At 44.9% G+C, this 27,697-nt stretch overlaps 3 protein-coding genes and 1 long non-coding RNA gene across 5 annotated transcripts; 1 reads left to right on the top strand and 3 right to left on the bottom strand.

Annotated features, from left to right (window-relative positions):
- Positions 1-1,548: 1,548 nt before the first annotated feature.
- Positions 1,549-5,894, bottom strand: LOC136544558 (probable calcium-binding protein CML17). Its single transcript, XM_066536679.1, has 2 exons — positions 5,796-5,894; positions 1,549-2,398 (listed from the first exon to the last, which is right to left on the bottom strand). The coding sequence occupies exons 1-2, from the start codon at positions 5,892-5,894 to the stop codon at positions 2,126-2,128; spliced, it is 372 nt and encodes a 123-aa protein (XP_066392776.1). The 3' UTR covers positions 1,549-2,125.
- A 7,654-nt stretch (positions 5,895-13,548) lies between these two features.
- LOC136547236 (uncharacterized) lies at positions 13,549-14,314 on the bottom strand. Its single transcript, XM_066539203.1, has one exon. The coding sequence runs from the start codon at positions 14,199-14,201 to the stop codon at positions 13,884-13,886; it is 318 nt and encodes a 105-aa protein (XP_066395300.1). The 5' UTR covers positions 14,202-14,314; the 3' UTR covers positions 13,549-13,883.
- A 4,903-nt stretch (positions 14,315-19,217) lies between these two features.
- Positions 19,218-21,971, top strand: LOC136547235 (uncharacterized). 2 transcript variants are annotated; one of them, XR_010781513.1, is made up of 3 exons: positions 19,218-20,130; positions 20,211-20,403; positions 21,306-21,971. It is a non-coding gene; the product is annotated as an uncharacterized lncRNA (long non-coding RNA). The 2 variants fall into 2 exon arrangements; XR_010781514.1 differs by having other exon boundaries at positions 20,201-20,403.
- A 4,294-nt stretch (positions 21,972-26,265) lies between these two features.
- LOC136547234 (probable calcium-binding protein CML44) lies at positions 26,266-26,877 on the bottom strand. The gene has a single exon (XM_066539202.1). It carries the CDS (start codon positions 26,786-26,788, stop codon positions 26,510-26,512), a length of 279 nt encoding a protein of 92 aa, XP_066395299.1. The 5' UTR covers positions 26,789-26,877; the 3' UTR covers positions 26,266-26,509.
- Between the last annotated feature and the right edge of the window lie 820 nt (positions 26,878-27,697).

Genomic DNA, 27,697 nt, shown 5'->3' with positions numbered 1-27,697 from the left:
CGAGATTCGTGAGTGTGGACTTAGAGATACGGACATTTAGCTATCTATGTCCCAAAACAGGCTATAGCCGGCTATAGCGACAGCTAAGAGCTAAATTGTACATGAAAAATTTAGCTAAATCTTTCTCAAACAGTTATAGTTGGAGATAGCGAAAGCTACAACTAGAGATTTAGAGCTTGTTTGGATCTCATAATCTAAAGTTTAGCCACCAAACTTTAGACCACTTTAACTCTTGATGCTCCAAACAGAACGTCTAAAATGTTGTTTAAAATGTAAACCACCTCACAAAAACTTTAGACCATAAAAATAGACTAAAATGATCTAAAGTTTTATTCCTCAGATAACTTTATTCACTACACACGCATGGACTACAGAGTCGAAGTCGTGCGGTCCATAACACCTTCGAAATAAGTCATGTCGTCGGATGAGTTGTTGCTTTGTTGGTACGCTGCAACTCATCCCGTCGTCCCAATCCCAACGAGTCCGGACGCCTGCATCCGTGGTGATCCTGAAGCCCAGCTCCCTCTCGGCGAACTGGATGAGGCCCTCGATCTCGGAGTCGTCGTCGTCCACGAACCCGTTGTGGTTCCCGTAGGCGCGGGCGTGCAGGCCGGAGAAGCACGCGCCCCGGCGGCTTATGGCCTCCCGGAGCTCCTTCCTGTCGATGCGGCCTTCGTTGTCGGTGTCCAACTGCTTCAGCCAGAGCTTGTACTCCTCCACCGTGAATGTCGGCCGGTGCTCCGGAGTCACGGTTCTTAGGACCATGGCGCTGTTGTCTCCTTTGGGCTGGAGCTCTAGCAAGCCAGCTACTAGCTTATTAGCTAGCCTGTGGTCGTGCTAGGAAGCTATATATATGGCCCTGCAGTCTGTTCGGTTGGCTGGTTCATATCGTTGCTGGTTCATGAAGAAGTACTGCTGGCTGGTTTGTGTGAGAGAAAAATACTATTCCGACTAAAAATTTACGATCGTTTACGATAAGCCATAGCCAAACGAACAAGCCGATGGTCCTGCACGTCGGGGCTTGCGATCTGTTGCCGCTCCGTTTATAGCTGCACCGGGCACACGGCCGGGTCTAGCTTTATAGATTCGTCTGTATCTGCAAGCAAGGTTTGCGTGTCGTACGTTGCCTGTTGCATTGTCTCACTCCTAGTGGAAGACCGGCTAGTGCCGCAGGCCATGCGAAAGCGGTGACGTGTAAACCTGCATCATGGCCATGGCCATGCGTCTCAAGTACGCAGTCACGCTGGGTTCTTTTGGTTATTCGTTTCTTCAGGTTGAACGGAGGAGAGGGCGAAGGGCATCTCCTTTTGTGATGTGGACGGGACTGCAATTATTTTTCGATAAAGCTCTGCATCGAACATCAGGCGGATGCGGCAGATAACGATTAGCTACGTCGCCCCGCGCGTCCTCCTCCACTTATCTCTCCATGGTTTTATCCGCTCGTCGCACAGTCCACAAATTCCTACGGCGCCTCGCTTCCTCCCGCGACGCAAGGCTCCACCGCGCAGCGCACCCTCATACCGCGCAGTTGCTTTCCGTCTGCTCGCTCACGCGCCTCTCGCCCCTCCCATCGTGCATGCCGCTGGCTCCTTGGCCGGTGGCGGCGCCCTTCTCTTTCACCGCGGCATCCTCCTCCCCCACCCCGCGGCTCCTTCACCCAGCTCGAATGCAGCCCACCCACCCCACGTGCGGGACAAGGGCCTCGGCCTACATAGAGTCCAAACTCTCCCACCTGTGGTGGTTTGGATCGGAGCAATCACCCTGCCCATGGACGAGCGGCCCAGGTCTAACTACGGGTTGCTCATCGTGCAGGCAGCTAGCCATCCCTGCAGGCTGCAGATGACAGGCACACGGCACACGTACACTAGCGTCTGGTGTGTGTGGAGTGTGGTGGTGACACACAGTCAGTGGACACACTGCAGCAGCGGCCAGAACGAACGTAAGCTGTACTTGTGCCTTTAACCGGGACACGGAGTATACAAATTAAAGCAGCACCACACGAACGAACTCAAACAGACTGCACCACTCTATACCTCCGATCCGATCGTTCCACACAAATTATTCGGAGGGTCGGAGAGGCTGATGAAGATGAACACCAGAGGAGAAGCTAGAGAACACGGACGGTTCACCACCTGCAGTGGTTGCGCCCGTCGGGCGTCGTCGGCTCTTTGGAAATGAGGAAGCCCAGCTCGTCCTCGGCGAACTCGACGAGGCTCTCCATCTCGCAGTCGTCCACGAAGCCGTTGCGGTCCCTGTCGGCGCGGCGGACGGCGCACCAGGCCTTGACGCTGGCGAAGCACGCGCCCAGGCGGCGGATGGCCTCCCGGAGCTCCCGCCTGCTGATCCGCCCGTCGCCGTCGGCGTCGAACTGCTTCAGCCACCTCTTGAACTCTGCCCACTAGAGAAACGACATTTGCTCCCACCTTGAAATTTGACTTTAGTCCCGTTATTTTTCGCGCCCGGAACTATAGATACCTTTAGTCCCGGTATTTTTCGCGCCCGGAACTAGAGATACCTTTAGTCCCGGTTTTCACGTCCGGAAAGGTGTTGCACAACTCGGACAACAATCGCAACAATAAGTCCCCCCCTCTTGTCGTTCGTAATCAATATGGTTCGAACTTAGACTTAGACGTCGATTTTGAGGAGCTGGCTCGGTTTTACGAGGAAACTAGCTTAGACCTTGCCAAAGTGCTCGCTGAAAGACCATCTGCTCCGAAAGTGGATCCTTGAAAGAAATTTAAACGTGGAAAGAGTCTATACAACCCTGAGACCTTAGGTGAACTGGGTACGCAAATGTTCCTGCTAAACAAGCGGTACATGGCGGCGTGTGAACGGGGAGAGGCCTTTGTTACTGTCAGAGTTAGAAACCAACGTTATATATGTCGAGTTTGAAGAATTACATCAACTATGCCACCTGGACTCTCTCGACAAAAGTCTCATTAGCTGCTATTGTCTGTAAGTGTGATTATTTTTTACTATTAAAGTGTGTATATATAAAGCTACATGTATATATATACATTATATATCCTCACACTATATTTTTATATATGCAAATATGAGATGACAGAACTCAGAAAGAGAAAGGATAATGATGTTGGTTTCGTTGATCCAAATGCCGTATTCAAACAACCTAATCCACCGCCCCAATGAAAAGCTGAACTCGAGAAAAATCTCATGAGGTTCTTAGTGAACCAACAAAACAAAGACATACTCTTCCTCTACAACTTCAAGTGAGTGTTAAATAATTAATATCGATCATATGAACATTTGTTTAATTATTTGCTTACTAGCTAAGCTATCTCCCATATATATACATATATGTTGACTCTAGTTAATGTCGATCATATTTATGTATAAAAACATATGCAGCAATCACTGGATATTGATGGTCATCGATATGGCCAATAGTCGGTTGAGAATCTTAGACTCGTTAAGAAAAGAGCAAACAGAGTACTAAGACATGATAGATATTATCCAAGGGTAATATGGTCTCTCTAGCAACTATATATACCCCGATCTCTTAACTGCAACAATTATTAAAGACCAAATTAATGTTTTATTTTATTGGGCGCAGTGTTTGGAAAAGTTTCATTGAGAATCACCACATAAAACATTGCAAAGCGCCACTGGATGTAATCGCACACAAAGTAAGTAATATCTACATTTATATATATATAATTCAATTAACACCATGCATGCTTTCAATTCACCGGATCTTTGCCGCTCCGTTTAGTGGGTTCTGAGACAAGAACAGGAGAACAACTACAGCGGATACTATGTTTGCGAGTTTATCGGGGCGTACACCAAAAGAACCCCTGAAGAGATCCTCAAAGTATGTTATATAAATATATTCATATATTCACAATTTTTTTTGTTGCTCATATATATAAGTAATCAAGTGACCAACATATATATATATATATATATATATATATATATATATATATTAATACTTTTTCTTTAACTTTTATTGAAGACTCTATGGTTGAAGGAAAAAGTCATACGACGTGACCAACTGAAAGCAATTCAAGAGACCATAACTGGATTTCTTAATGACCAGGTCCTCAACCCCGCCGACGAGTTCTACAATGACGTCAACGAAATATGGAAGCCAAACTAGATGAAGTGATTTTGTTATCCCAAGGATATGATAGAATATATAATGCAACCTTTATTTGTAATATATATATATATATATACACACACACAAATACATACATACATATTATATGTACATAAAATAACGTACAATATATGTATATGCATGTAATATATACGTTAGTTTCATACTTTAGTTTGTACAAAATGTTCGAACATTATAAACGTGTAGAATACGTATATTATTAGCAGCGTAGAATGCGTATTCGAAAACCTATTCGAAAACCAAAATGAATCATCAATTGAAAATAGAAATAAAAGAAAAGAAAAGAAAGAAAACCTTTAGTCCTGGTTGGTAATACTAACCGGGACTAAAGGGCCGCCCCACGTGGCTAGGCCGAGAGGCCCTTTTGTCTCGGTTAGTCTTACCAACCGGTACTAAACCTTTAGTCCCGGGCAAGAAACCGGGACTAAAGGAGGGGACCTTTAGTCCCGATTTCGTACTCCCGGTTCCAAAACCGGGACTGAAGGCGGTTGAGAATCGGGAGTACAACCCATTTCTCCACTAGTGGCCGCCGTGACGCTGGTCCTGTGCTCCTTCCCGGGGAACAGGCACCTGCTGCTGCTCGAGCCCGGCCCTTCCGTCGTCTCGAGGCATCTGGCCGTGGCGGACATGGCAGCTGGCTGGCTATCTCTAGCTGGTGCTTGCACCCTGTGGGCGTCGCCGTGTCGGAGCTTGCGATCACTGCACCATGCCTCGAGCTCCTTTTGTTAGATTTCTTAGGACTCAATCGAGTCAAGTTCACCAGAGCAGGTATATAGAATAGGAATACATGTTCAAGATTTACAGAGAGGCAGAGAGAAGGGGAGTGAGAGGTAGCAGACCATCTAAGGCCGTAGTGGTCAAAGCACCGGCCGGGATCTTGTTGGCGGATGCCATCTGCGCGCCGGCAGTGATGTTCGGTGGAGAGAGAGGAGTCGGTGCAGTGGCATCCTTGGCGGCGGCGTGTGCGTCGGGGTGGCGTTGTCAGCGTCGGTGGTGCTTTCCGTCGCTGGCAGCGCCCCTTCTCAAGATCGGGTTAGGGTTAGGATGTCGGTGGGGTGACTGGCGGCGCGGTGAACCTCGAACTGCGAGCCCCGACCCCCACCTTTCCTTTATAGCGCTGTGCGACGGGGGCCCACCAACCATATAGGGTTGGACGTCCCTGATTAGGGTGCGAGAACAAGGCCCAAAAGGCCATTGGGCCTAACTGGTGAGAGATCAAACCTAACATTCTCCTCCTTGATCTCTTATCTATTATTCGTTCTTTAATTTCATACTCAAAACTTTCAATTCATATTTTTCTTGCTTCCATCCTATTTCATCACAAATTAGTGCATAGAATTGTCCCATCGTCATAGCAATTAGTGCTGTTAGACTAACAGCCACAATACACTTCTCCGTTTTGAAATGTAAACTTTCTTTAGGCCCTTCGTATGTTCGGGTATCACAGGCTTTCCCTTAAACTCATGCCGGCTACGTGTTCTCTGAACACGTTGGGTGGTAAGCCCTTTGTGAGCGGATCCGCGAGCATTTTTTCTGTACTTATATGCTCAAGATTTATTATATGATCCCGAACTTTATCTTTCACAACATAGTACTTTATGTCAATGTGTTTGGCAGCACCACTTGACCTATTATTGTGAGCGTACTGTACCGCTGGATTGTTATCACGATACAATCTCAGTGGTTCATTTATATCATCAATCACTTTTAATCCGGGTATAAATTTCTTCAGCCAGTTCACCTGCCCCATTGCCTCATAGCATGCTACAAACTCAGCATACATTGTCGAGGATGTAGTTACGGCTTGTTTGGAGCTTTTCCATGATATAGCCCCTCCTGCGAGAGTAAATACATATCCTGACGTGGATTTTCTTTCATCTCCCGCATAATCAGAATCTGAATACCCCTCTATCTGTAGGGAATCAGATCTTCTATACGTAAGCATAAGGCCTTTCGTACCCTGCAAATAACGCATGACTTTCTTCACTAATTTCCAATGTTCAATTCCTAGATTCTTTTGATATCTGCCAAGTAACCCAGTAACAAAAGCTAAGTCAGGGCGTGTACACACTTGAGCATATTGTAAACTTCCAACAACTGAAGCATACGGTACCGCTTTCATTCGGTCAATTGCATATTGGTTCTTGGGACACTGATGTTCCCCAAACCTATCGCCCTTGACTATAGGAGCAGGTGAAGGACTGCACGCATGCATACTAAATTTCTTCAGGACCTTTTCTATGTATGCCTTTTGCGATAATCCTAGAACCCCTTTTCTCCTATCTCGGTGAATCTCTATTCCCAAAATGAACGAGGCCTCACCGAGATCTTTCATATCAAAGTTTGAGGACAAGAATTTCTTCGTTTTCATTAGTAGATTGATATCACTACTAGCAAGTAAGATATCATCCACATACAAAATTAGGAATATGTACTTTCCATTCTTGAACTTTGCATAAATGCAATTGTCCTCAACATTTTCTTCAAAACCAAAACCTTTTATCGTTCTATCAAACTTCAAATACCACTGTCTTGAAGCTTGCTTCAATCCGTAGATTGATTTCTTCAGGCGGCATCTCATATTTTCCTTTCCTTTTACGACAAAACCTTTCGGTTGTGCCATATAAATATTTTCTTCCAAATCCCCGTTTAGGAAAGCCATCTTTACATCCATTTGATGTAACTCCAAATCATAGTGGGCTATAAGTGCCATTATAATTCTAAAGGAATCTTTACATGAGACTGGAGAAAACGTCTCATTGTAATCAATCCCTTCTCTTTGCGTGAAGCCTTTCGCCATAGGTCGCGCTTTAAATCTTTCTATATTCCCTTGGGAGTCATATTTCGTTTTATAGACCCATTTACAGCCTACTGTTTTGGCTCCTTTAGGAATATTTTCTAAGTCCCAAACTTTATTGGTACTCATTGATTTCAATTCATCTTCCATGGCCTTAAGCCACTTTGATGAGTGGTCACTTCTCATGGCTTCTTCAAATGAGGTGGGATCATCCCCCATCTGACATTCTTCTGTTTTATAAACTTCATAGTCATCAGTAATAGCTGATCTTTTTATTCTTTGAGACCTTCTAGGTGCCTCCGGCACTTGTTCCACATTGGGCTGTTGTTGTTCTTCCTCATGTGCAACATTTGGTTCTATAGGTTCCTCAAGGACAGGTTCCTCATGTTCATTCATTGTCGCCATAGGAGAACTTGCAACAGGTGTTGGCACTACAGTGTCCTGCACTGTCGGTGCAACAACGGCAGGTAGCGTGAAGAATGGTTCTTCAACCATTGGAGTGGGTACATGTACCCGCTTCTCCTGTAGGCTGATTTCTCGTGCTACCATGCTCCCCCTGATCATGTTATCCTCCAAGAACACAGCGTGTCTTGTTTCTACAATCTTCGTATGCCTGTCAGGACAATAGAAGCGATATCCTTTCGATCTTTTTGGATAGCCAATAAAATGGCAGCTGACTATCTTGGAGTCCAACTTTCCTATGTTTGGGTTAAACACTTTTGCCTCAGCTAGATAGCCCCACACACGCAAATGGTTAAGTGAGGGTTCTCTTCCTGTCTATAATTCATACGGTGTTTTAGGCACCGATTTACTTGGTACTCGATTAAGTATGTGAATGACGGTTTTCAGTGCCTCCATCCATAAACTAATCGGTAATGTGGAGTAACTCATCATGCTTCTTACCATATCCATTAAGGTACGATTACGTCTTTCAGCCACTCCATTCTGCTGAGGCTTCCCCAGTGTAGAGTACTGAGCAACTATGTCATTTTCCTGTAGGAATCTTGCAAATGGTCCAGGAATTTGGCCATATGGGGTATGTCGCCCATAGTACTCTCCACCTCGGTCTGATCGTACTATCTTGATTTTTTTATTATGCTGATTTTCAACTTCAGCTTTAAATATTTTGAATTTATCCAATGCTTCCGATCTTTCTTTAATTGGATAAATATTGCCATAACGAGAGTAGTCGTCTGTGAATGTTATAAATGAGTCATAACCATCCACACTTTTCACAGAAAAAGGACCACATATGTCTGTGTGGATTATTTCTAAAATTCATGTGCTTCGTTTGGCATCTTTCTTAATTTTCTTGACATACTTTCCTTTGATACAATCAACACATTGTTCTAAATCTGAAAATTCTAAGTGCGGGAGAATTGATTCCTTAACCAATCGTTCTATTCTCCCCCTCAAAATATGGCCCAAACGACAATGACATAATTTCAAAGAGACATTATCAATTCTCTTTCGCTTCTTAGTTACATTCGTAGATGGGGAATCATTCACATTCTCATCGCATACATTGTTTGCATTCTCAGCAAGAGATAATAAATAAAGCTTGTCTTGTCGGAAGGCAAGACCAACACATTTATTATCAACCAGTATCTTACACTTGCCATCACCAAAATGGCAATCAATTCCATCATCATCAAGTTTCGAAACGCTTATCAAATTTCTATGCAAAGAGGGAAATAAAGTACTTCTTTAAGTCTAAGTACAAAACCATTATTTAATTCTAAAGAAAAAACTCCAATGGCTTCAACATTGGTTTGCACTCCATTTGCAACTTTAATCGTTCTTTCTGCTCTTTGCAAGGTTCTCGTCCCACTTAACCCCTGTAAGGAATTTGCAACATGAGTAGTTGTACCTGAATCAACCCACCAAGTGGGTTTATCATAACATAAATATAGGGATTCATCTACAAATGTAATAAATTCATTACCTTTCTTTAGCAGAGATTTCAGGAAGTCTGGACAATCCCTCTTGTAGTGTCCCTTCTTGAAGCAGTGCTTGCACTGATCTTTTTCAGCTCCACCATACTACTGATTCTCAGAATCCTAAGGTTTCTTTCCCTGTGAATTGGAGGAAGAGGCCTTATCCCACTTAGGTTTCCCTTGTGGTTTAGAATTCTTGCCATTAAAGTTCTTTCTTTTGTTATCCTTCACAAAATGAGCGGATTCACCTTGTGAGGACTTAATCCTCTCATCTTCTTGAGCACACATTGAGATGAGTCTTTCTATGTCCCATCTTTCAGGCTGCATATTATAATTCACAATGAAGGTGTCATATTCTTTTGGCAAAGAAGCAAAAATCAAATGAATCAAGAAATCCTCCTCCTTTAAATTCATTTTCTTTAGCTTAGATGTCATAGTGTTCATCTTCAAAATGTGCTCTCTTATGCTATCACCAGTGAATTTCTCATTCACAAGCTTCTTAATCAGTGAACTTGCTGTGGCCTTGGTAGACCCAGTAAACTGACTCTTGATTTTCTTAAGATATTCTTTAGCAGTAGCACATTCAGGGATTGAGCCCCTTATCTGTTCTTCTATGGTGGCCTTGGCCACCAACAGGCACTTACGATTGAAGAGAGTCCATTGCCTATGTTTAAGGTCATATTTCATTCTTATTTCAGCATGATCATGCTTTCGAGCAGCGAAATCAGCGTCAGATTCATTTTCACCTCTCACCGGGTCCTCTGGCTCAGTAGGACATGGTGAGATGATGGCAAAATCGACCTCTCCCAACGCAAGTTCTAATTCATACTTCTCCCGCCACACATGGTGATTGGTCCCATTGAGTGTCGGGATATTGGCAATGTTCACAATGCATTTACCTCATGAAATCACACCAGAGTAAGTAAGAAACATTTATACATAAAATTTCATGCTTTAACTCAACGTTGGTTAAATTAAAACTTATAATTCATCCATGCAAACATTTTATATCACCGTTGGGCAGAAGTAAAATTAATGCACAATTTCTCATGTATCAAAATTATAATATTGTTATTAACAACGTTGGTCAGAAAATAACAACATCATAATCTCATCAAAAAATTATCAGAAATTCATCACTTCTCTTAAAATTAAATTATCCCGTTGGTTCAAATTTAATCAAAAGAGAACGAAAATTATCATGCACGGCGGAAACATTAATAATCTTTTCATATTATTATTTTCCAGAAGCACTAAAAAATTCACTGTTTTCTGAGCAAAATATCGTTAGATAAAATTTGCACAGAAAAATTGTATCAAAATCATTCAAATTCATCAAAAAATATGCATTAAAATTGCTCCTGAAAAATAATAACAAAATTTTTCTTCTTTCATTTCAGCCCAGCGCGGCCCAAGACGGCAAAAAACGACTAGGCCCAGTCCTCCGCGTGCGCGCAGGCCGCACCCAGGCCGCAACCTGGGCCTGGGCCGGCAAAGTCGCTCGGCAGCGCGCGCCCGCCTGGGCCTCGAGTTGGCCCATCCAATCTCGGCCGTCCGTCTTGATCCGGCGGCCAAGCGTCCGTTTCGGCCGGATAAAACCTCCGACGCCGCGCGGGTGCCTGAAACCCTAGGTCATTCGGCCGCTGCTTCTCTCTCTCTTCTTCGCCACGCTCTCTCTTCTCTCTTCAGCCGCAGCAGCGAGGCGAGCGCAACCAAAGGCAGAGGAGTGGGCGATCCATGGTGTCATCGCCGGCCCCCTCGCCGGCGCGCGTGCTCCCCAACGGGTGAGCACACCGCCGTTGAGCGGCCTATCCGCGGCGCCCCTTGGCCGAGCCCAGCGAGCAGCGCCCCGAATCGGCTCTTCTTCTCCCACGCCGGCGAAGAGCCGGTTTGGCTCTTCTTCTCCCGCACCAGCGAAGGTGAGTCCGCCCCCTTTTTACCTTCTTCCCCGTCCTTTCTCTCTTCTGGGATTAACCCATGGTGGGGATGGGGAAAAAATTAGGGTTAGGATTCGATTTTGCCGATTCGGTTTTCTGTACTTTCGATTTCTTTTCTTTTTCGTTCATCCGAATGGGAAACTAGGGTTAGGGTTAGGGTTCCGACCCTTTTTTTCTTTCTTCTTCCCCTTCTTCCCTCTTTCGGATTTGGGTCTAGGGTTTTCTCTTATCCGAAAGGATTTAGGTCTAGGGTTCTTCTTTCTATTTTCTTTTCCCGATCCGATTTCTTCTCTAACCTAGCTCCGGTACCATTGTTAGATTTCTTAGGACTCAATCGAGTCAAGTTCACCAGAGCGGGTATATAGAAAAGGAATACATGTTCAAGATTTACAGAGAAGCAGAGAGAAGGGGAGTGAGAGGTAGCAGACCATCGAAGGCCGTAGTGGTCGAAGCACCGGCTGGGATCTCGTTGGCGGACGCCATCTGCGCGCCGGCAGCGATGTTCGGTGGAGAGAGAGGAGTCGGTGCAGTGGCGTCCTTGGCGGCGGCGTGTGCGTCGGGGTGGCGTTGCCGGCGTCGGTGGTGCTTCCCGTCGCTGGCAGCGCCCCTTCTCAAGATCGGGTTAGGGTTTAGGATGTCGGTGGGGTGACTGGCGGCGCGGTGAACCTCGTACTGCGAGCCCCGGCCCCCACCTTTCTTTTATAGCGCTGTGCGACGGGGACCCACCAACCATGTAGGGTTGGACGCCCCCAATCAGGGCGCGAGAACAAGGCCCAAAAGGCCGTTGGGCCAACTGGTGGGAGATCAAACCTAACACCTTTTATTCGCATTAATCCTAGCGTTATTCGTCTCTATCTGCAGGTAGCATGCTGCTAGGTGCTACCGTGCTAGAAGCTAGATGCTTGTGTCGATCGTCTCGCCTGCCCTGTAGTGTAGGGATGAAAACGGAGACGGATATCACCGATATTACATTGGTTTTCATATTTCTGTCTGGATTCGGATTCGAATACGGATAGTGTCAACTATGTCGGATAGGATACGATTGGATATCGACATCATAAATATGCGATTTGAGTATTCGGATATGGATACGGATACGGATACGGTATCAGATGTTGGATATCCGGACTCGGATACGGACAGATCTCAACCGCTCTAAACAGATTCGGTTTCGAATACGGTCGAAAAATATACGTACCGTTTTCATCCCTACTGCAGTGGAGGAAGCGCTGTGGTCTGTTCATCATCGCCTGCACCACAGTGGCACAGTCCTCACCATGGAGCTATGGCCGGCAATGGCATCTGCCTGCTTTCTGATGTGGAGGCCTGCAATTATTTGATTCTGTCTTGTGCGCCACCAGCAAGCTATGCAAAGATATGTACCTCGATCCAGATCGAGGCAACGTGTTTCGTCTACACGTAGTGCGTACGTAGTACGTACCCCCAACCCCATACGCCACCCTAATGCAACAGCACCAGGCCAAACGGTTGGAAGTTCTTTCTGTGGGTCCCAAGCAAAATGGAATGGAATCTCCCAAAGCTTTGGCCCCGTTCGCGTGCCCTTAAACCCAGCTTGATCCGCTTCTTTTTTCATCCGGAACAGTATTTTCATCTCATAAATTCCTTCAGATTCATTCAGATTCCTCCAAATTCCTCCAAGCAGCACAAAACAATGTACATGCGTACTATGTGCCTGGATGGTGAAGCATATTCTTCCGTCGGGCGCTCTGCCCCTGATCTTCTTTCACAAACAGCCGTGAGAAAGCAGAAGTCCATCATAATATCGCCCGTAAATTTGTTGCCTTAGCTTGTGTCTTACCCCACCGCACGTGTCACTCGCACAAGATCAATCCCTATTTCCGAGTGCTAACGGAGTAAAACGTGATGGGTTAGATTCACTGCTAAAATGGTTGAGTTCTTATAATATTTTTAAGTAGTAATAATAACACACTATTATCAGTCATATCACATGAAAATCCTAGCTCACTAGGCATTTGGTAGGGAAAAGCTTATACTAAATATTGAATGCTAAACACTAGGAGAACCCCACATCAATAAATTTTCGAGTTGTAAATCACCCGGTGACCACACAACAAGTTGTACGTGTTGTTGTAACGCATGACCACACTTGCTATATATCTTCACCACTTAGCTTGCATCCCTAGTTATACCTCCTTTTTGTTTTTCCACAAACAGATCTATAGCTCTATTGATTTAAAAGTTTAGGTCGTCGATATAAAGTATTTTTAGAGGCTTGGAGAAATATTGTGATTTTGTAGAATATTTTGGTTTTGAGAAACAACATACAAGGAGTTCGAATGCAACAAGTTATGTATTTTTTTTTTTTGGAAACTGTGGTATTGTTAGGACTATATAGTTTTTGGACTTTAACAAATGTTTATCAGGACTTGTTTGAAAATCATAGTCCTATGGTGTATGGTGTATGCCTTTTGTATTATTATTAGACAATAGCATTACATATGTTGTGTATTTTGTAGGCTAAAATACCATGGTATATATGATCAAATGATCACATATGTGCATCAGATCAGATCATCGCCAGCTCGATCGTGATATTGTTGTATAGTTGTAGCTGTGGAGCTATGCTCTAATGACTAAGGCCATGCTCCATGAAGGTTGTGTGCTGTGTATGGTATATTGGTATATACGGGTAAACAGAGGACCTGAGAGTCCATATAAACACATGGAATATGGATGGATTGCTACAAACAATTATACAACGGGTAGCATCATCATCATCACTTCGCCACGCAGCAGTACACTTAACAAGCTGCTAGCATGTACATAGTACATGCATGCTTCCTCTCCTGCTTCGACACAAATTATTCAGAGGAGAAGCTGGAGCTAGCAGCGGTACGATGACACACACAGAAGAAGAAAAAGGAAAGAAAAACTACCTAGTACAGTACTAGCACTACACAGACCGTACGTAACTAATCAAGTACGTCTCACGAAATACAGTACAGTACAATATACGCCGTCATGTACGTCGGCGACCTGTAGCTGTAGAGAGGAGCAGACGACAGACTAGCTCATCGCGCCGCCGTTCATTCCGTTGTGATCCTGAAGCCCAGCTCCCTCTCGGCGAAGTCGATGAGGCCCTCGATCTCGGAGTCGTCAACGAACCCGTTGCGGTTCCTGTCGGCGCGCCGGACAGCGAACAGTGCGCGCAGGCCGGAGAACCAGGCGCCCCGGCGGCGGATGGCCTCCCGGAGCTCCTTCCTGCTGATGCGGCCGTCGTGGTCGGTGTCGAACTGCTTCACCCAGCGCTTGAACTCCGGCACCGTGATCGCTGTCCGGTGCTCCTTCCCCGGGCCCCTCGTCGGCGCCGCCGGGTTCGGAGTCGTCAGGGCTGCCGTGGCCATGGCTGCTGCTGCTGCTTGGGCCTGGAGCTCTAGCTACTAGCTAGCTTATGAGCTAGCCTGTGGTCGTACTAGGAAGCTATGGCAGTCCTGCGCGCACGTCGGAGCTTGCGATCAGTTGCCGCTCCTTTTATAGGTGCGCCGCGCGGGACAGTGCACGGGACTCGACGATTCCATGTCTCGCGCGGCGTTCTCGTAGCTTTATAGATTCGCCTCTATCTGCAGGCAAGATTTGTCTCACACTCTCACTCATAGTGGAAGACCGCCAGAGACCGGCTGGTGCCGCTGGCCATGCGAAAGGTGATGTGTGCTAGCCTGCGTCATATCCATGCGTCTCACGCTGGGTTATTCTTTGGGTTTGTTCGTTTCTGCAGGTTGATCGAGAAAGGGAGAAGGGCATCTCTTTTTTTTTATGTGAAGGGGGGACTGCATGCAATTATTTGATTCCAATGCGGCAATGCCTGCAGCTAATTAATTAACGTTCATGTAATAAGGTCACATCTGGTATTCTGATGCAGCGTATTAGGGCTTTCCCAATGAAAAAAACTGATGCGGTTTCCATAGCACAAGAAATCATCTATAGAAACTACCTTCCATAGTAGAGGTGTCTTTGTGTAATAATTATTTTCTCTTTCTCTCTACCAACTCTATCTTCTTCCTCCAATGGGAGTGTGGCGCGAGACCCCTGGAAACTGGTGGTTTCTCCCCAATGGCGATTTCATGGTTTCTTGGTGCATTGGGTCAAGAGAAGACCTGATTTCTTCATGAGGAAACTATTTCTAGGATTTTTGCTCTCTTTCTTAATGAGGATAGAAACCATCATCAATACACCATTGGGACTGCCCTTATGTACTACATCTGCCGATCTCCGTGCCGGTAGATGCGCTTTAATAATTTAATAACAAATATTAGGTGTTTTAGTTTTGTTCTAAATTGAAATTTTCTAAATTCTTCAAATATATAGAAAAATATATCTCCATCTAAAACATCATGTAGCTAATGAAAGTTTATAATGAAATGCCCGGCTCTGATAGTTAAAATATCATGAAGTGTATACCCTGATAGTTGATTTATTTAGTTTCTATCATAGTTTTTTTTTTTTTTGACACGAGGCACCTTCCTCATTTCCATTGACATCAACGGAAATACATAGTTTTCAGAGTTTATCATAAGAGAGCGACAGACCAGCCAGAAGACTTACACCGCACTTAACGTCCTACATCTTGATGCTAAAAAAACCAGAAACTAAAGACTGACAGCAAGGATCGATGCTATTACACCACAGTTCCGAGAAGACGGCTATAACCAGCCCAAAAAAACTGTCTACCAGCAGCCAAACGCAAGCCAAAAGATAGATCCACCAAGATCTCCAGGTAACAGCAGCGATAGGAAGCCTGGGAATTGCAGCATCAGGTCTTAGCGCTCCTCTTCATCCTGGTCATCCTTCCGGCGGCCATACAGCAGATGTTGGCCTTTCTTCACCTCCTTCTTGCCCATCAGCTCCATGGCAGTTTCTATCATATAGATGATCGTTAAATATTTTTCTATAGACTTAACCCCTTACACGTTGAAGGATGAAGTAGCAACCACCTCTGACCACGTTCCCCTAAAGATTGATATCTCCATCACCCGATGACCCTTTGTCTCCTTATCTCTTCATCATAGTTGCCGACGTTCTACGTCGACTCCTACAACACCCCGCCATTGCCGGTTGTATCAAGCACCCTCTGATGCCTAACGCTCCCTGCCCTGTGCTTCAGTACGCTGACGACACCCTAATTTTCCTCAGCTACTCCCCTGATGCTGTCAGTGAAACAAAGCATATCCTTGAACTCTTTGAGCACGCCACTGGTCTATCTATCAACTACCACAAAACCACCTTCCTCCCTATCGGGGTGCCCGACGATATTGCTCTTGAACTTGCTACTGCTTTTGGGACGACGGTCTCCTCTTTCCCTCAGACATACCTTGGCCTACCTCTGTCCCCTCAAAAAATCTCTGTAGCTGATTGCCTCCCCTTGATTTCTAACTGTGATAAGCACCTTTCGGGGTGGCGTGCCTCCTTGCTAAATAGAGCCGGGCGACTAACCTTGTCCGCTGCCGTCCCTCTCCACTACATGTCGGCCTTGAACATTCCCAAGACGGTGATCAAGGCCATTGATCGGCGTCGTCGTGCTTTCTTCTAGACCGGCGATGATGTGTGCGATGGGTCCAAATGCCACGTTGCGTGGGAGAACGTCCGTGCTAGCAAAGATAACAGTGGCCTGGGTGTCAAAGACCTGGAGGTCCAGAACCGGTGCATGCTTATGAAATTTATTGACAAATTATTTTCTGCTGAGCCAGCTTCTTGGAAGAACTGGCTGCTCCATGATGCTGCCACCTTCGACACTCCCCTCTCCGGCCACCAAAGCTACCTCTGGAAAATTATCAATGACGAGCTCAACACCTTCCGTTCTATTACGTACGTCAGAGTTCACAGTGGCTCCGCCACCTCCTTCTGGTTTGATCACTGGCTTCCTGATGGCCCGCTTTGTTCTTCTCACGCTGCCCCCTCTTTTCTCATACAACCAGACCTAACATATCGGTGCAAAGTGTTTTCCGAAATGGGTTTGATTTGTGCCTCCGACCTCGGCTAACAACTGCTGCTAGCGCTCAGCTAGACAGCCTATTCTCTTATTTGCAGGAATTCCAGCTTGATGATAGTCCGGCCAGATGTGAGGCTAATGAAATTGACGGGCAAACCATATTCTGCCAGAGACGCCTACAAGGCTCTTGACCGTGTCCAAGACATCCCTGACCCCCATGGGCGGCGCATTTGGGGGACACGTGTGCCCAACAAAGTCAAGGTGTTTGCTTGGTTATTTTTCAAAGACAGACTCAGCACAAGGGCTAACCTCCACGTTAAACATGTTCTTGAAGATGGAGATTGCCAGCGGTGCGTCAGCGCGGTGGAGGATAGGCATCACACATTCTTCTGTTGCCCCGTCAGCTCTGAGGTTTGGAGGAGACTCGGTCTTTCCAATGTCAGTTCCCTATCAGATGAAGACGCCTGGACTGCAAGCATCCCATCAGGCGTGAGTCCCAAATTATGGCCTTTCGTTCTACTCACTATCCTCTGGCGACTGTGGGACGCCAGGAATGGCGAAATTTTCCGGAGCGAAGCCGCCCATAGCCGTGTAATCATATCTAGAGTCTGTGATGACTTTGTAACTTGGCGAAAACGACTAAAGAGCGATCATGATGTAAACAGTCTCAATGACTGGCGTGCCTATCTCCTTGCTTGTAATTCTGTTACTTCCTCCAGTCTGCTGGAAGGTTAAATGAAATTTGGTGGGGAAGCTCTCCCCCCCGTTATGTTTCAAAAAAAAATACTGAGCCCGAACCCATGAAAGTTATCAGTCTCTACAAGCCAATAATAGAATCTCTGAAAAAGTTAGGTAAAAACGCATGCCTCAATGCCTCGTTCGATTAATGCTGTGGCATATTCTCCCTTCGTCCCTAATATATGTCGTTTCACTTCCAAGAAACAACTTTGACTATATATATATTTATATATATATATATATATATATATAACTACTATCCTATAGCTGGCTACAAAATAACTTATTCTGTAGCCACTTTGAGTTACGATAATTACTATGTTAATTTACGAGATTATAGTAACTCCTTACAAAGTAGTTTACTATAACGTTATGGTAAATATCCCCATATGTTATAGTAACCCAACTATCGTAAATATGTATTGACATTATGGTAAATTAGTATATAAAATTATGGTAAATGGAGGTGGCTACAGAATAACTTATTTTGTAGTCGGCTACTTAATAGCCTCTCCCTATATATATATATATATATATATATATATATAGAACTACTATCCTGTAGCTGGCTACAGAATAACTTATTCTGTAGCCACTTTGAATTATGATAATTACTATGTTAATTTACAAGATTATAGTAACTCCTTGCTAAGTGGTTTAATATAACGTTATGGTAAATATCCCCATGTGTTATAGTAACCCAACTATCGTAAATATGTATTGACATTATAGTAAATTAGTATATAAAATTATAGTAAATGGAAGTGGCTACAGAATAACTTATTTTGTAGCCGGCTACTGAATAGCCTCTCCCTATATATATATATATATATATATATATATATATATATATATATATATATATATATATATATATATATATATATATATATATATATATAATTAGTGTTATTAGAAGGATCTTTGAATCTAGTTTTTTAATAAGCTTATTTTGGAGATATAAATGTTGCACATATTTTTTACAAATCGAGTCAAATTTGCGGCACACACACCAATAACGACAATTATTTAGGGATGGGGGGAGTATCTCTCTCGTTGACTGACCAATCCAACACGAATGCCTCATATGCCTTGACAAAGAGAGGTTCTTCTGACCTTTTCCCATATTAGCTTTACTAGTAATATATGCATAATATAAACACATATATTATATTTCTAATGTAGAGATATGCATGCAGTTATTGGGTTCAATCCTTACCCTTTACTTTACTAGTAACTTTCACGTTGGACCCCTTTATTGGGAGCACTTCCATAAAATTTATACCACTGATGCAACATATATTCATATTTTGCATTTCAATTACATGTATGCTGCTTGATTATTTAATAACATTTTTTGCTATACCAGATATAATTGGGCTGGACATTTGTACATATTGGCATACAAAATATTCTCTCTATTCCAAAATATAAAGACTTTTATGAGTTTTAAAATTTGGGAAAATTGCGTTCTTACCCTTGTCCAGTGCTCCAATTGTGATTTTACCCCTCTTTTTTTAACTTTGTAATTTTACCCTCGCTTTTTTCAAACGAAGCTCCCGTCTACCCCTGCTTTGTAACACCGTCTAAAATGCTTAAATTAAATGGTAAAAAAAAAAGAAAAAGAAAAAACACCTATATGAAAAGACAATGATACCCCTAAGTCGCTTTCTCCTTTCTCACCCGTTGGCTCGACCCGTTCCCGACGAGAAGTCGCAGCGGCGCAGCAACCGGCGGCGGCGCAGCTCCTCGTCCCTCCTTCCCGCTCCCCCCCGGCGTGGCTCATCCTCCCTCCTTCCCGCTCTTGCCCCCGGCGCGTCTCCTCCTCCCTCCGCCACACTCCGGCGGCGCGGCTCGCGTGTTAGGGTTTGGGGAGTACCGGCGGCGGCGCAACTCATCCTCACTCCGCCCCGCTCCTCCCCAGGCTCGCGCCCGCAGTGGCTGGGTGCCGCGTGGCCTGCGGCGGGCTCCGCCCCGAACCATCCCCCCCGGCTCGCGCCCGCTGCGGCGCGGCTGGGGGCCTCGGCCGCCGCCCCGTCCCCCACCCCACAAGGTCGCGGCCGCACCATCTGCTGCTCCAGTCGGGCACCTTTGGGATAGCTGCAGGGCGGGCGGAGCGGGCGGCATCAGGCCCCCATTTGCGTGCGTGGACCAACAGGGCCCGCTCAAGGAGGTGCAGTGGCCGGCGGCGCTCGATCCCGGCGCCCCTCCCCGACCCGCATTTGCGTGCTCTCGCGCGGCTCTAGTCGGAGCATACGCCGCGCGCTCTGCTCTGCTCGGGGCGAGCCCCCGTGGGCCGCCTCGGCTGCAGGCCCCATGCAGGCCGACACAGCGCGTCGCCACTGCCGTCGGCTGGCCAAGCGAGGCCCCTCCCCTCCTCTCCACGACCGCCATTGGTTGGCTCGACTGGAAGCGCACGCGCTCGGCCGCGCGTGGGCCTGCTCAGGGAGGTGCACGGCGATGTGGGGCGGGCGGTGGCCGTGAGCTCTCGGCACGCGCACTCGCCGGTCTTCACTAGCGCGCTGCCCAGCCGGGGATGGCGGGGGCACCTACATGTCATCACCTCCGCACCGTTGCCTCTTCGACCAAGTAGCTGCACCTACGATTTGGTGAGTAATTGCTGCCTCGATGACATGCCCTGCTGGTGTTCGATGAATTGACTTGCTGCTGATCTGATAGATGTTTTCAGGGTGGCTGCTTGCTTTGATTCAATCGCTCAGATGCCTCGATGGCAGGAGGCGAGGAGCGGAGGCCGGGGTTAAATGAGACAGGACTTGAGGAGAGGGAGGAGGGAGCGGAGCGTGCGGCAGGTCGTCCAGAGATGGGAGGAGCTCCCCGTCGTCCCCGCCTTCTACTCCTCTCGGCTCGTCGTCTTCCCTGAGGTGACCGTCTCCGTCCGTCCGCCTCTGTTCTCGTCAGCTGTCACCCCACCCAGTGGGGGTGATCTCGTGCATCTTGTGCCGTAAAGTTGGGGCCTTTTCTTTAGGAGGACAAGCCATTAGAAGCAAGCTTGGTTTGTCTAGATTTGGTATCTGTTAGATTTCTCCACCTTTTTGCATTGCCCCTGAGTCCCTGACGCCTGCAGTAATGCTTAATTAGCTTTCTGATCGCTCTGCTCAAGAGAAGAATGAGAAATCCGTTCATTGGGGAGATAAATCATATCCAATCGCCAATGTGCGTTCCATAACGCGGCAGGTTGGTGAAGACAAATGCCCTGTTTCGATTTAATGATGATTTGATTTTGGTAGCAGAGGATTGCCTGCTTGCTTGTGCTGCTGGAATGGAAATGCGTTTTTTGTAGTGGTCCATTGATCTTTCACCAATGTACAAGTACAGCCCATCTCGCTAGGCCTGACGGCTGATTTCCCTTTATGTTTATGCTGTTGGAACTTGGGGTTACTCAGAGGTAAGAACAATTACATGGCTAAGTCATGGTTCATGTCAGGGATTTTTGTGTCTCTCTGATGAACTTTGCTGGCTATAGTGCATGCGGTTCTTTTGGATCCTTTGTTATTGGAATGATTGGTAGAACGGTAGTTGACCATTTGTCTTGGTGTATATATCAATTATCAACCCATGGCTCTGTGTTTTAGATGTTTAAAGACCATGCCAGTTGTATTGCAAATTTACAAGTGGGCGTGAAGCTTCTGCTCATACCATTATTCCTGTGTTTGCATTCTTTTCAATACGTTACTTTTCAGTAATTTAACAATCTGCATAGTTCAGTTCTCTTGTCACTACTGTTTTTTTCTTCTTATTTTCTGCCTTCTCTTGCAAAATGCAGATTACATTCAGATTCAGATTTTTGCCACACCCTCGGCAAGATAGAGTAGCTGGAGCACTCTCATATGCTAATCGGACACCCTGCCCATTCCTTTGTCTGCATAAAAAGTTGTGGCCCAATCTCGATCTTCTTGCGAGCTCCAGCAGTCTAGTTTGCTTGTTGATTAATATGCATAAAGAGTTGTTCCTGGTTTTTATGCGTTCTAATTTGGGTAGCTATAATGTGCGGCAAGACAACAGTGGCCAGAGCTTCGTCGCGGAGCAATATATCGAAGAGTGGATCCCAAGTAGACTAGCACCTGATACAACTCAAGGACACGGGTGCCGGCTCCTGAAAAAAGATATATGGAAGCTTTTGTGGATGTAATCATTACTAACCAACCTGTTCGATGCTTTTCAGAGGGAGGGGAAGGAGGGCGAACAGGAGGAAGGCTAGCTAGTTTGTTAGGTCTCTAGGTGGTCCTTGAATGAGATGGATGTAGCTTTTGTGCACATGTTTACATGGTGCAGACTCGTTTCTTTTGTGGATATGTTGACATGGTGCAGTTGCTTTTGTGGACATGTGACATGGTGCAGACCTATAGCTTTTGTGGACATGTTTTTTTTTCACAACTTTTGTGGACATGTTGACATGCTGTATGGTAGACTTTGAAATGATGTGGTTCTCCATGATTTTTCTTATGTGTTTTATATGTGCTTCATATTGTTGTCATGATGCTAGCAAAATATAGCAAAGGTGTTGCCAAAATTTTGAATATTTATCAGTATTAAATCTGAGTTTAAATAATTGCAATTAGGCATACAATAAAAAAGTCTAATTCCAAATCAGGGTAAAATCACAATTAGGTATAATAAACAGGGGCAAAATCGCGTGGGCATTTATGTCCTTTTGTACAAAGTTTAACACCGTTAGGGGTGGATGACGGAGCAGGGGCAAACTGGTGCTTCATGAATGGCACAGTAGGGGTAAATTCACAAAGTCAAAAAAATAGGGGCAAAATCACAATTTCAATACAAAACAAGGGTACAAACGCAAGAGCCCCTTAAAATTTTGTCCCCAAAATATAACTTGCAAGAACCCAACACCACAACTTAATTAGATCATGTTTGGATACCCTGCGATTATAATAATCATATTATATAATCTAGTTTTGATCCAAACCAGATTAATTATATGATGGATTATTATAATTAGAACTCTTGATTATCATAATCCCGTAATCTAGTTGTCCAAAACAGATTATATGATGGATTATGGGTGCCAAAAGTCCAACTAGTCCCTAACCGATTGTCTAACTTGCTAAACTATAAAGGATAAGATATGAATTTCTTGCTTTAACCAACCATACGAAAGGCCCTAATATGACTAGGGGGTGAATAGCCTATTTAAAAAATCTACAAGATCACTAGAGCAATTTGATTAGTATGACAAATAGCGAAATGCAAACTTGCTCTACCTCTACAAGGGTTGCAAGCCACCTATCCAACAATTCTAGTTACTATAATCACTAGGTACACATATGGCTAAGTCATTACTCATTAAGAGCTCTCACACTTGCTACACTAAAGAGCTCCACTAGATGATCTTAAACTACAAAGCAAGCTCTCAATTCTAGCTACACTAAAGAGCTTGCTACAACTAGTTTGCGGGAATGTAAATGAGTAAGTAGGGTGATTATACCACCGCGTAGAGGAGTGAACCAACCACAAGATGAGTATCAATTCAATCACCGGGAGATTACCAAAGGGCAAGAGACAACCAATTTTTCTCCCAAGGTTCACGTGCTTGTCGACACGCTAGTCCCCGTTGTGTCGACCAACACTTGGTGGTTCGGCGGTTAAGAGGTGTTGCATGAACCTCGTCCACATAATTGGACACTATAAGAACCTACCCACAAGTGAGGTAACTCAATGACATGAGCAATCCACTAGAGTTACCTTTGGGCTATCTGCCGGGGAAGGTATAAGACCCCTCACAATCACCGGAGCTGGCCACGAACAATCACCAACACGTGCCAAAGCTCCTCCGCTGCTCCAAGCCATCTAGATGGCGGCAACCACCAAGAGTAACAAGAACTCTGCAGCCACAACGATCTCCAAGTGCCATTAGATACAACCACTCAAGCAAATGCACTAGGAATCACTCCTAATCTCACTATAATGATGAATCAATGATAGAGATGAGTGGGAGGTATTTGCTTAGGCTCACAAGGATGTCAAGTATGTCAAAGTGCCAAGAGGAAGAGCCCAAGGCCGGCCATGGTCTATTTAAAGACCCCCAAACGAAATAGAGTCGTTAGGCACAAGAGCTGGCTCCCTACGCAACGACCGAAGTCGCTGGTCAGGATGACGGACGCGTCAGGTGCATTTGTTGCAATAGCCTGCAATGCAAGTTGCAGTAGCGTCCGATCAAAGTTCCAATAGCGTCCAGTCATTGTTGCAGTAGCGTCCGGTCGCAGACTTATTTGAATTCGACCGTTGGCGCCCAACGGTCCTCTCATTGCAGTAGCATCCAATCATTGTTGCAGTAGCATCCGGTCATTGTTGTATCAGCGTCCGGTGCGATCCAGAGAGATTCTAGAGAGGTATTTTGGCGACTGGACACGTCTGGTCACTACTGATCGGACTCACCCAGCGTTAGGTCATCCAACCGCGTGTGTTGCCTGTTTGTGAACAGTTACATAGGCGCGTCCGGTCACATGTTGCACTAGCGCCCGATCAATGTTTCAATAGCATCAGACGCATGTTGCACTAGCGTCCGATCCAAGTTGCAGCATCCGGTTACGCCTAAAATCCTCCTTTTCAACTCAAACTTCACCACCCTTGCTTCCATGTGCTAATCACCAAGTGTATCACCAATGTGCATGTGTGTTAGCATTTTCACAAAGCATTTTCAAGGGTTAATTGTTAGCACGCTAGGTCCCTAATGCATATGCAAGAATCATGTCATCTAGTGGCACTCGATAACCGCTTAGCCAAAGATTTTTCCTCTTTATAGTACGGCTATCGATCATAAATACACTCACACCCTCTATGGTGTCTTGAGTGCCAAAACAAAAACCTATTTGATACCTCTGCCTTGATCATCTTGGTTTTGTTTTTCTCTTTCTTATTTTTCAAGTTGAGCTTGATCATCTTCAACACATGTCCATCTCCATCTCCATGGACTTCATCACCATGCTCCATCACTTGGTATGTACCAACCTTGCTCACATGACACTCATGACAAAGGTTAGTACTTAGGTTTCATCAATTAGCCAAACCAAACTAGGGCTTTCACCATAATCCAAAGATCCTAACACTCTGATTATTATAATCTATAGCCCTAATTATAATAATACTATACATAATCTAGATTATACAGTAGATCCAAACAGTCTCTTAATAGGGCAAATCAAAACTGATGCGGCCAGGTGAGGCCATGTTTGAGTCACAACAATAATTAGCTAAAATAGTCTAACCAAATAGAAGAGATTATAGGGTAGATTATTATAATCTAGGAAACAAATAACAATCAGTGTAACCTAGTTGAGACCTGCCAATCATAGATTATGATGCTAAAAAACAACTCCCCCCACCCTTGTCCTCTTCACCTCATATACAAGGGCACTATTGGTCATTTGTGCTCCAACCAACAATAATCTGCGCACACTATATAATCCAGGGATCCAAACAATTTACATTATTATAATCCATAGTCTAGATTATTAGGGAAGCTCCAACAGTGTTGAAATAACTAGCTCATAGAATATTTTATTTAATAAAAAAGAGAGAATGATAAGCTAGCTATTCAAGAGCTAGGCTCATATACTTTTTTATGATTCATGTGGCTATGTTTATATATTTTTCTATACTAACATATTATGTTGCTCTTTTTTTCTTTTTAAGTTAATATAAGTAGCAAGTTTGACTATATTGCTAAGAATGCCCTTATAATCTTATTCATAGTCTGGACTATAATCTAGTTGGGATCTAAACAGGGACGAGTCATGAACTGGCCTGGGCACCCATCTCATTCCTAAGATCAACTCCAACAGCTCAGCTATTCTTATTTTGGAGGGTATTTTAGAATTTGTATAGCAAAAAGCTCAGCTATTCTTATTTTGGAGGGTATTTTAGAATTTGTATAGAAAAAAGTAGGCTTCAACAGATGTGCTATCTTGCCTTATAAAATAGAAAACTGGCTATCCCTTTAGGTGGCCATATAAAGCCAACCACGGGCACTAGCTATCTGGAGATGACAAATATATAGCAAAACCGTTGTAGACCTCTTCTTTTTTGAGTTTTCTATTTTACAAAATAGCTAAACTATAGAAATTGGCTACGAATTTTAGCCAAGTCGTTGGAGTTGCTGACTTTTCTTTTGTTGATTAAATTTCATGTGTCCGTATGTTTTGGTAGGAGTAATAGATAAATATTCCTGAGAAAAAAATAAACTTCATGAAAATCCCAAAGTACTACCATGCTTTCAGGATTTTTTTTCTCTAAACAATAACTTATGGTGTAAGAGGTACTGCTTTTGAAATTCCTTGACCTTTTCACACACTTAATTAAAGAATGGAATTTCTGCAAGTGGCACAAAATTGCCTCGTATTTTTTTATTACAAGCCCATCCAAAGGGGACATAGTTTATATGATATTATATTTCTGCCCGTGATTTTCTGATAATAATAAGAAATGCTCTACTCCATTTGCTGCAAAAGTGTACGGTGTTCGATAGCGAACAATCTCGAAATCTATTGTCCGAGCCTTTTAGAGGTGCTCAAAGTGATAGTATTTGTGCGCGGCATTTGAGTGTATGTGCATGTATATAGTTATACGAAGGTCTACGTCTATGCTGTGTGATTCAAGAAAAAATTACCTACCATGTCCATGGCAATTGCAAACATTTAGGAAATTAAAAAGTTACCCGATGACCGAACGAAACCGTAATTTGAGTCGGCCGAGCAATAAGAGGCGCGAGTTAAAGACCCGGTTTCATTTTCTTATACTACACATACCATACCATTATTCAGGAGATGTAATTGGCACATAGATACTGTAATAGTGTATCAAGCTTGCAGAATCAACCACACAAAATCAAGTTGCTACAATACAGAGTATACAACGACACTGCCCGGTATTCAGTTCAAATATAGCTAGTTCATGTTCATGGATGTCTTAATTATATGCAGCGGCTGTCACTCTGCGCTTCTTCTTCTTCTTCTACCAGGTGGATATCTTCATGCCGAGATCTTTCTGGGCGAAGGCGACGAGGTTCTCGATCTCGGAGTCGTCCAAGAAGCCGCTGTTGTTCTTGTCGGCCTGGCGAAGGGCGCGGCCGCTCTTCCAGGTGGTGAACCAGCCGCCGCGGCGGCGGAGCGCCTCCCGGAGCTCGTTCCGGCTGATCCGGCCGTCGCCGTCGGTGTCGAACTGCTTGAGCCACTCCTTGAACTCCTCCAGCGTCATGTCCTCGCGGGTGGAGGCGACGCCCCGGATCGCCATGGTTGGCACTGGCAGCTGTACCTCGCGCTCTGCAGCCTTAATAGTGAAGGCTGATCTATCAACGCCTCCTTTTATAGTGGTGATGGATTTATTCGCTGCTATCTGCAGCAGCCAGCATGGTGGTTGGTATTCTACTACCACGTCCACGGCCCACCGGCTGTCAAGTTCTTGGTGGAGAGAAGAGCATGCAGGCGGCTATGCTTTACTACTAGTCTGCAGCATCGGATCCCTTGCGTGCAAGCACGTGTGCCTCACACACATTACTGATAAGCTGAGTGAGAAAGGGTATCGCTTTTCCTCTCGTCTGATGTGGAGGCCTGCACTGCACTTGTTCGCTTCGATCGATTCAACCCCCAAGCTTGGAGTAGTAACCTGCACTCTGCACGCGAGATCCGGTTCAGTGTTATGATCCAAACTCCAAACAGGCTGCAGGCTGCCCTGTTGATCGATCTTGGGTTGGAGTACTGGTACTGCAGCCAGATGCAGCGTGAGAACACTTCATATTCGGCTGCACATGCAACCTCTGCTAAAGAGTGCTGCCTCCATGAATACTGTAATCTTCTTTCTTCCGGTCCTACTACTACTACACATGAATCTCCTAGCCAGTCTAGCTAGGTTCATCGTCCTGGTGGTGCCCATTTTTGTTCTGTTTGCAATAGCTTCTGTGGGTCCTTTTGAAGAATATATATTGGCAGAAAGTTCCCTATCCTATGCATAAAAAAATCCAATTATTCTTGTTTGGCCTCGCAAGGTTCTTTTCTGCGCATCCCGGTCATGATCAATGATTTTTTTTTTCAACGAATGGATGGGTGTTCCCTGCGTGGGTCCTTGTAAAGAAACAAGACGGAGAATAGGATCTTGGAAAGATTGGTCCTGATCGTGGGAGAGATTACTTCAAGTGGGACGGTA

Source organism: Miscanthus floridulus, chromosome 3 (genome assembly GCF_019320115.1).
Source record: "Miscanthus floridulus cultivar M001 chromosome 3, ASM1932011v1, whole genome shotgun sequence".
In the NCBI taxonomy this organism is placed as follows: Eukaryota; Viridiplantae; Streptophyta; class Magnoliopsida; order Poales; family Poaceae; genus Miscanthus; species Miscanthus floridulus.
Note: the sequence above shows the minus strand (reverse complement) of the source record. Positions and strands in the feature narration are given on the sequence as shown.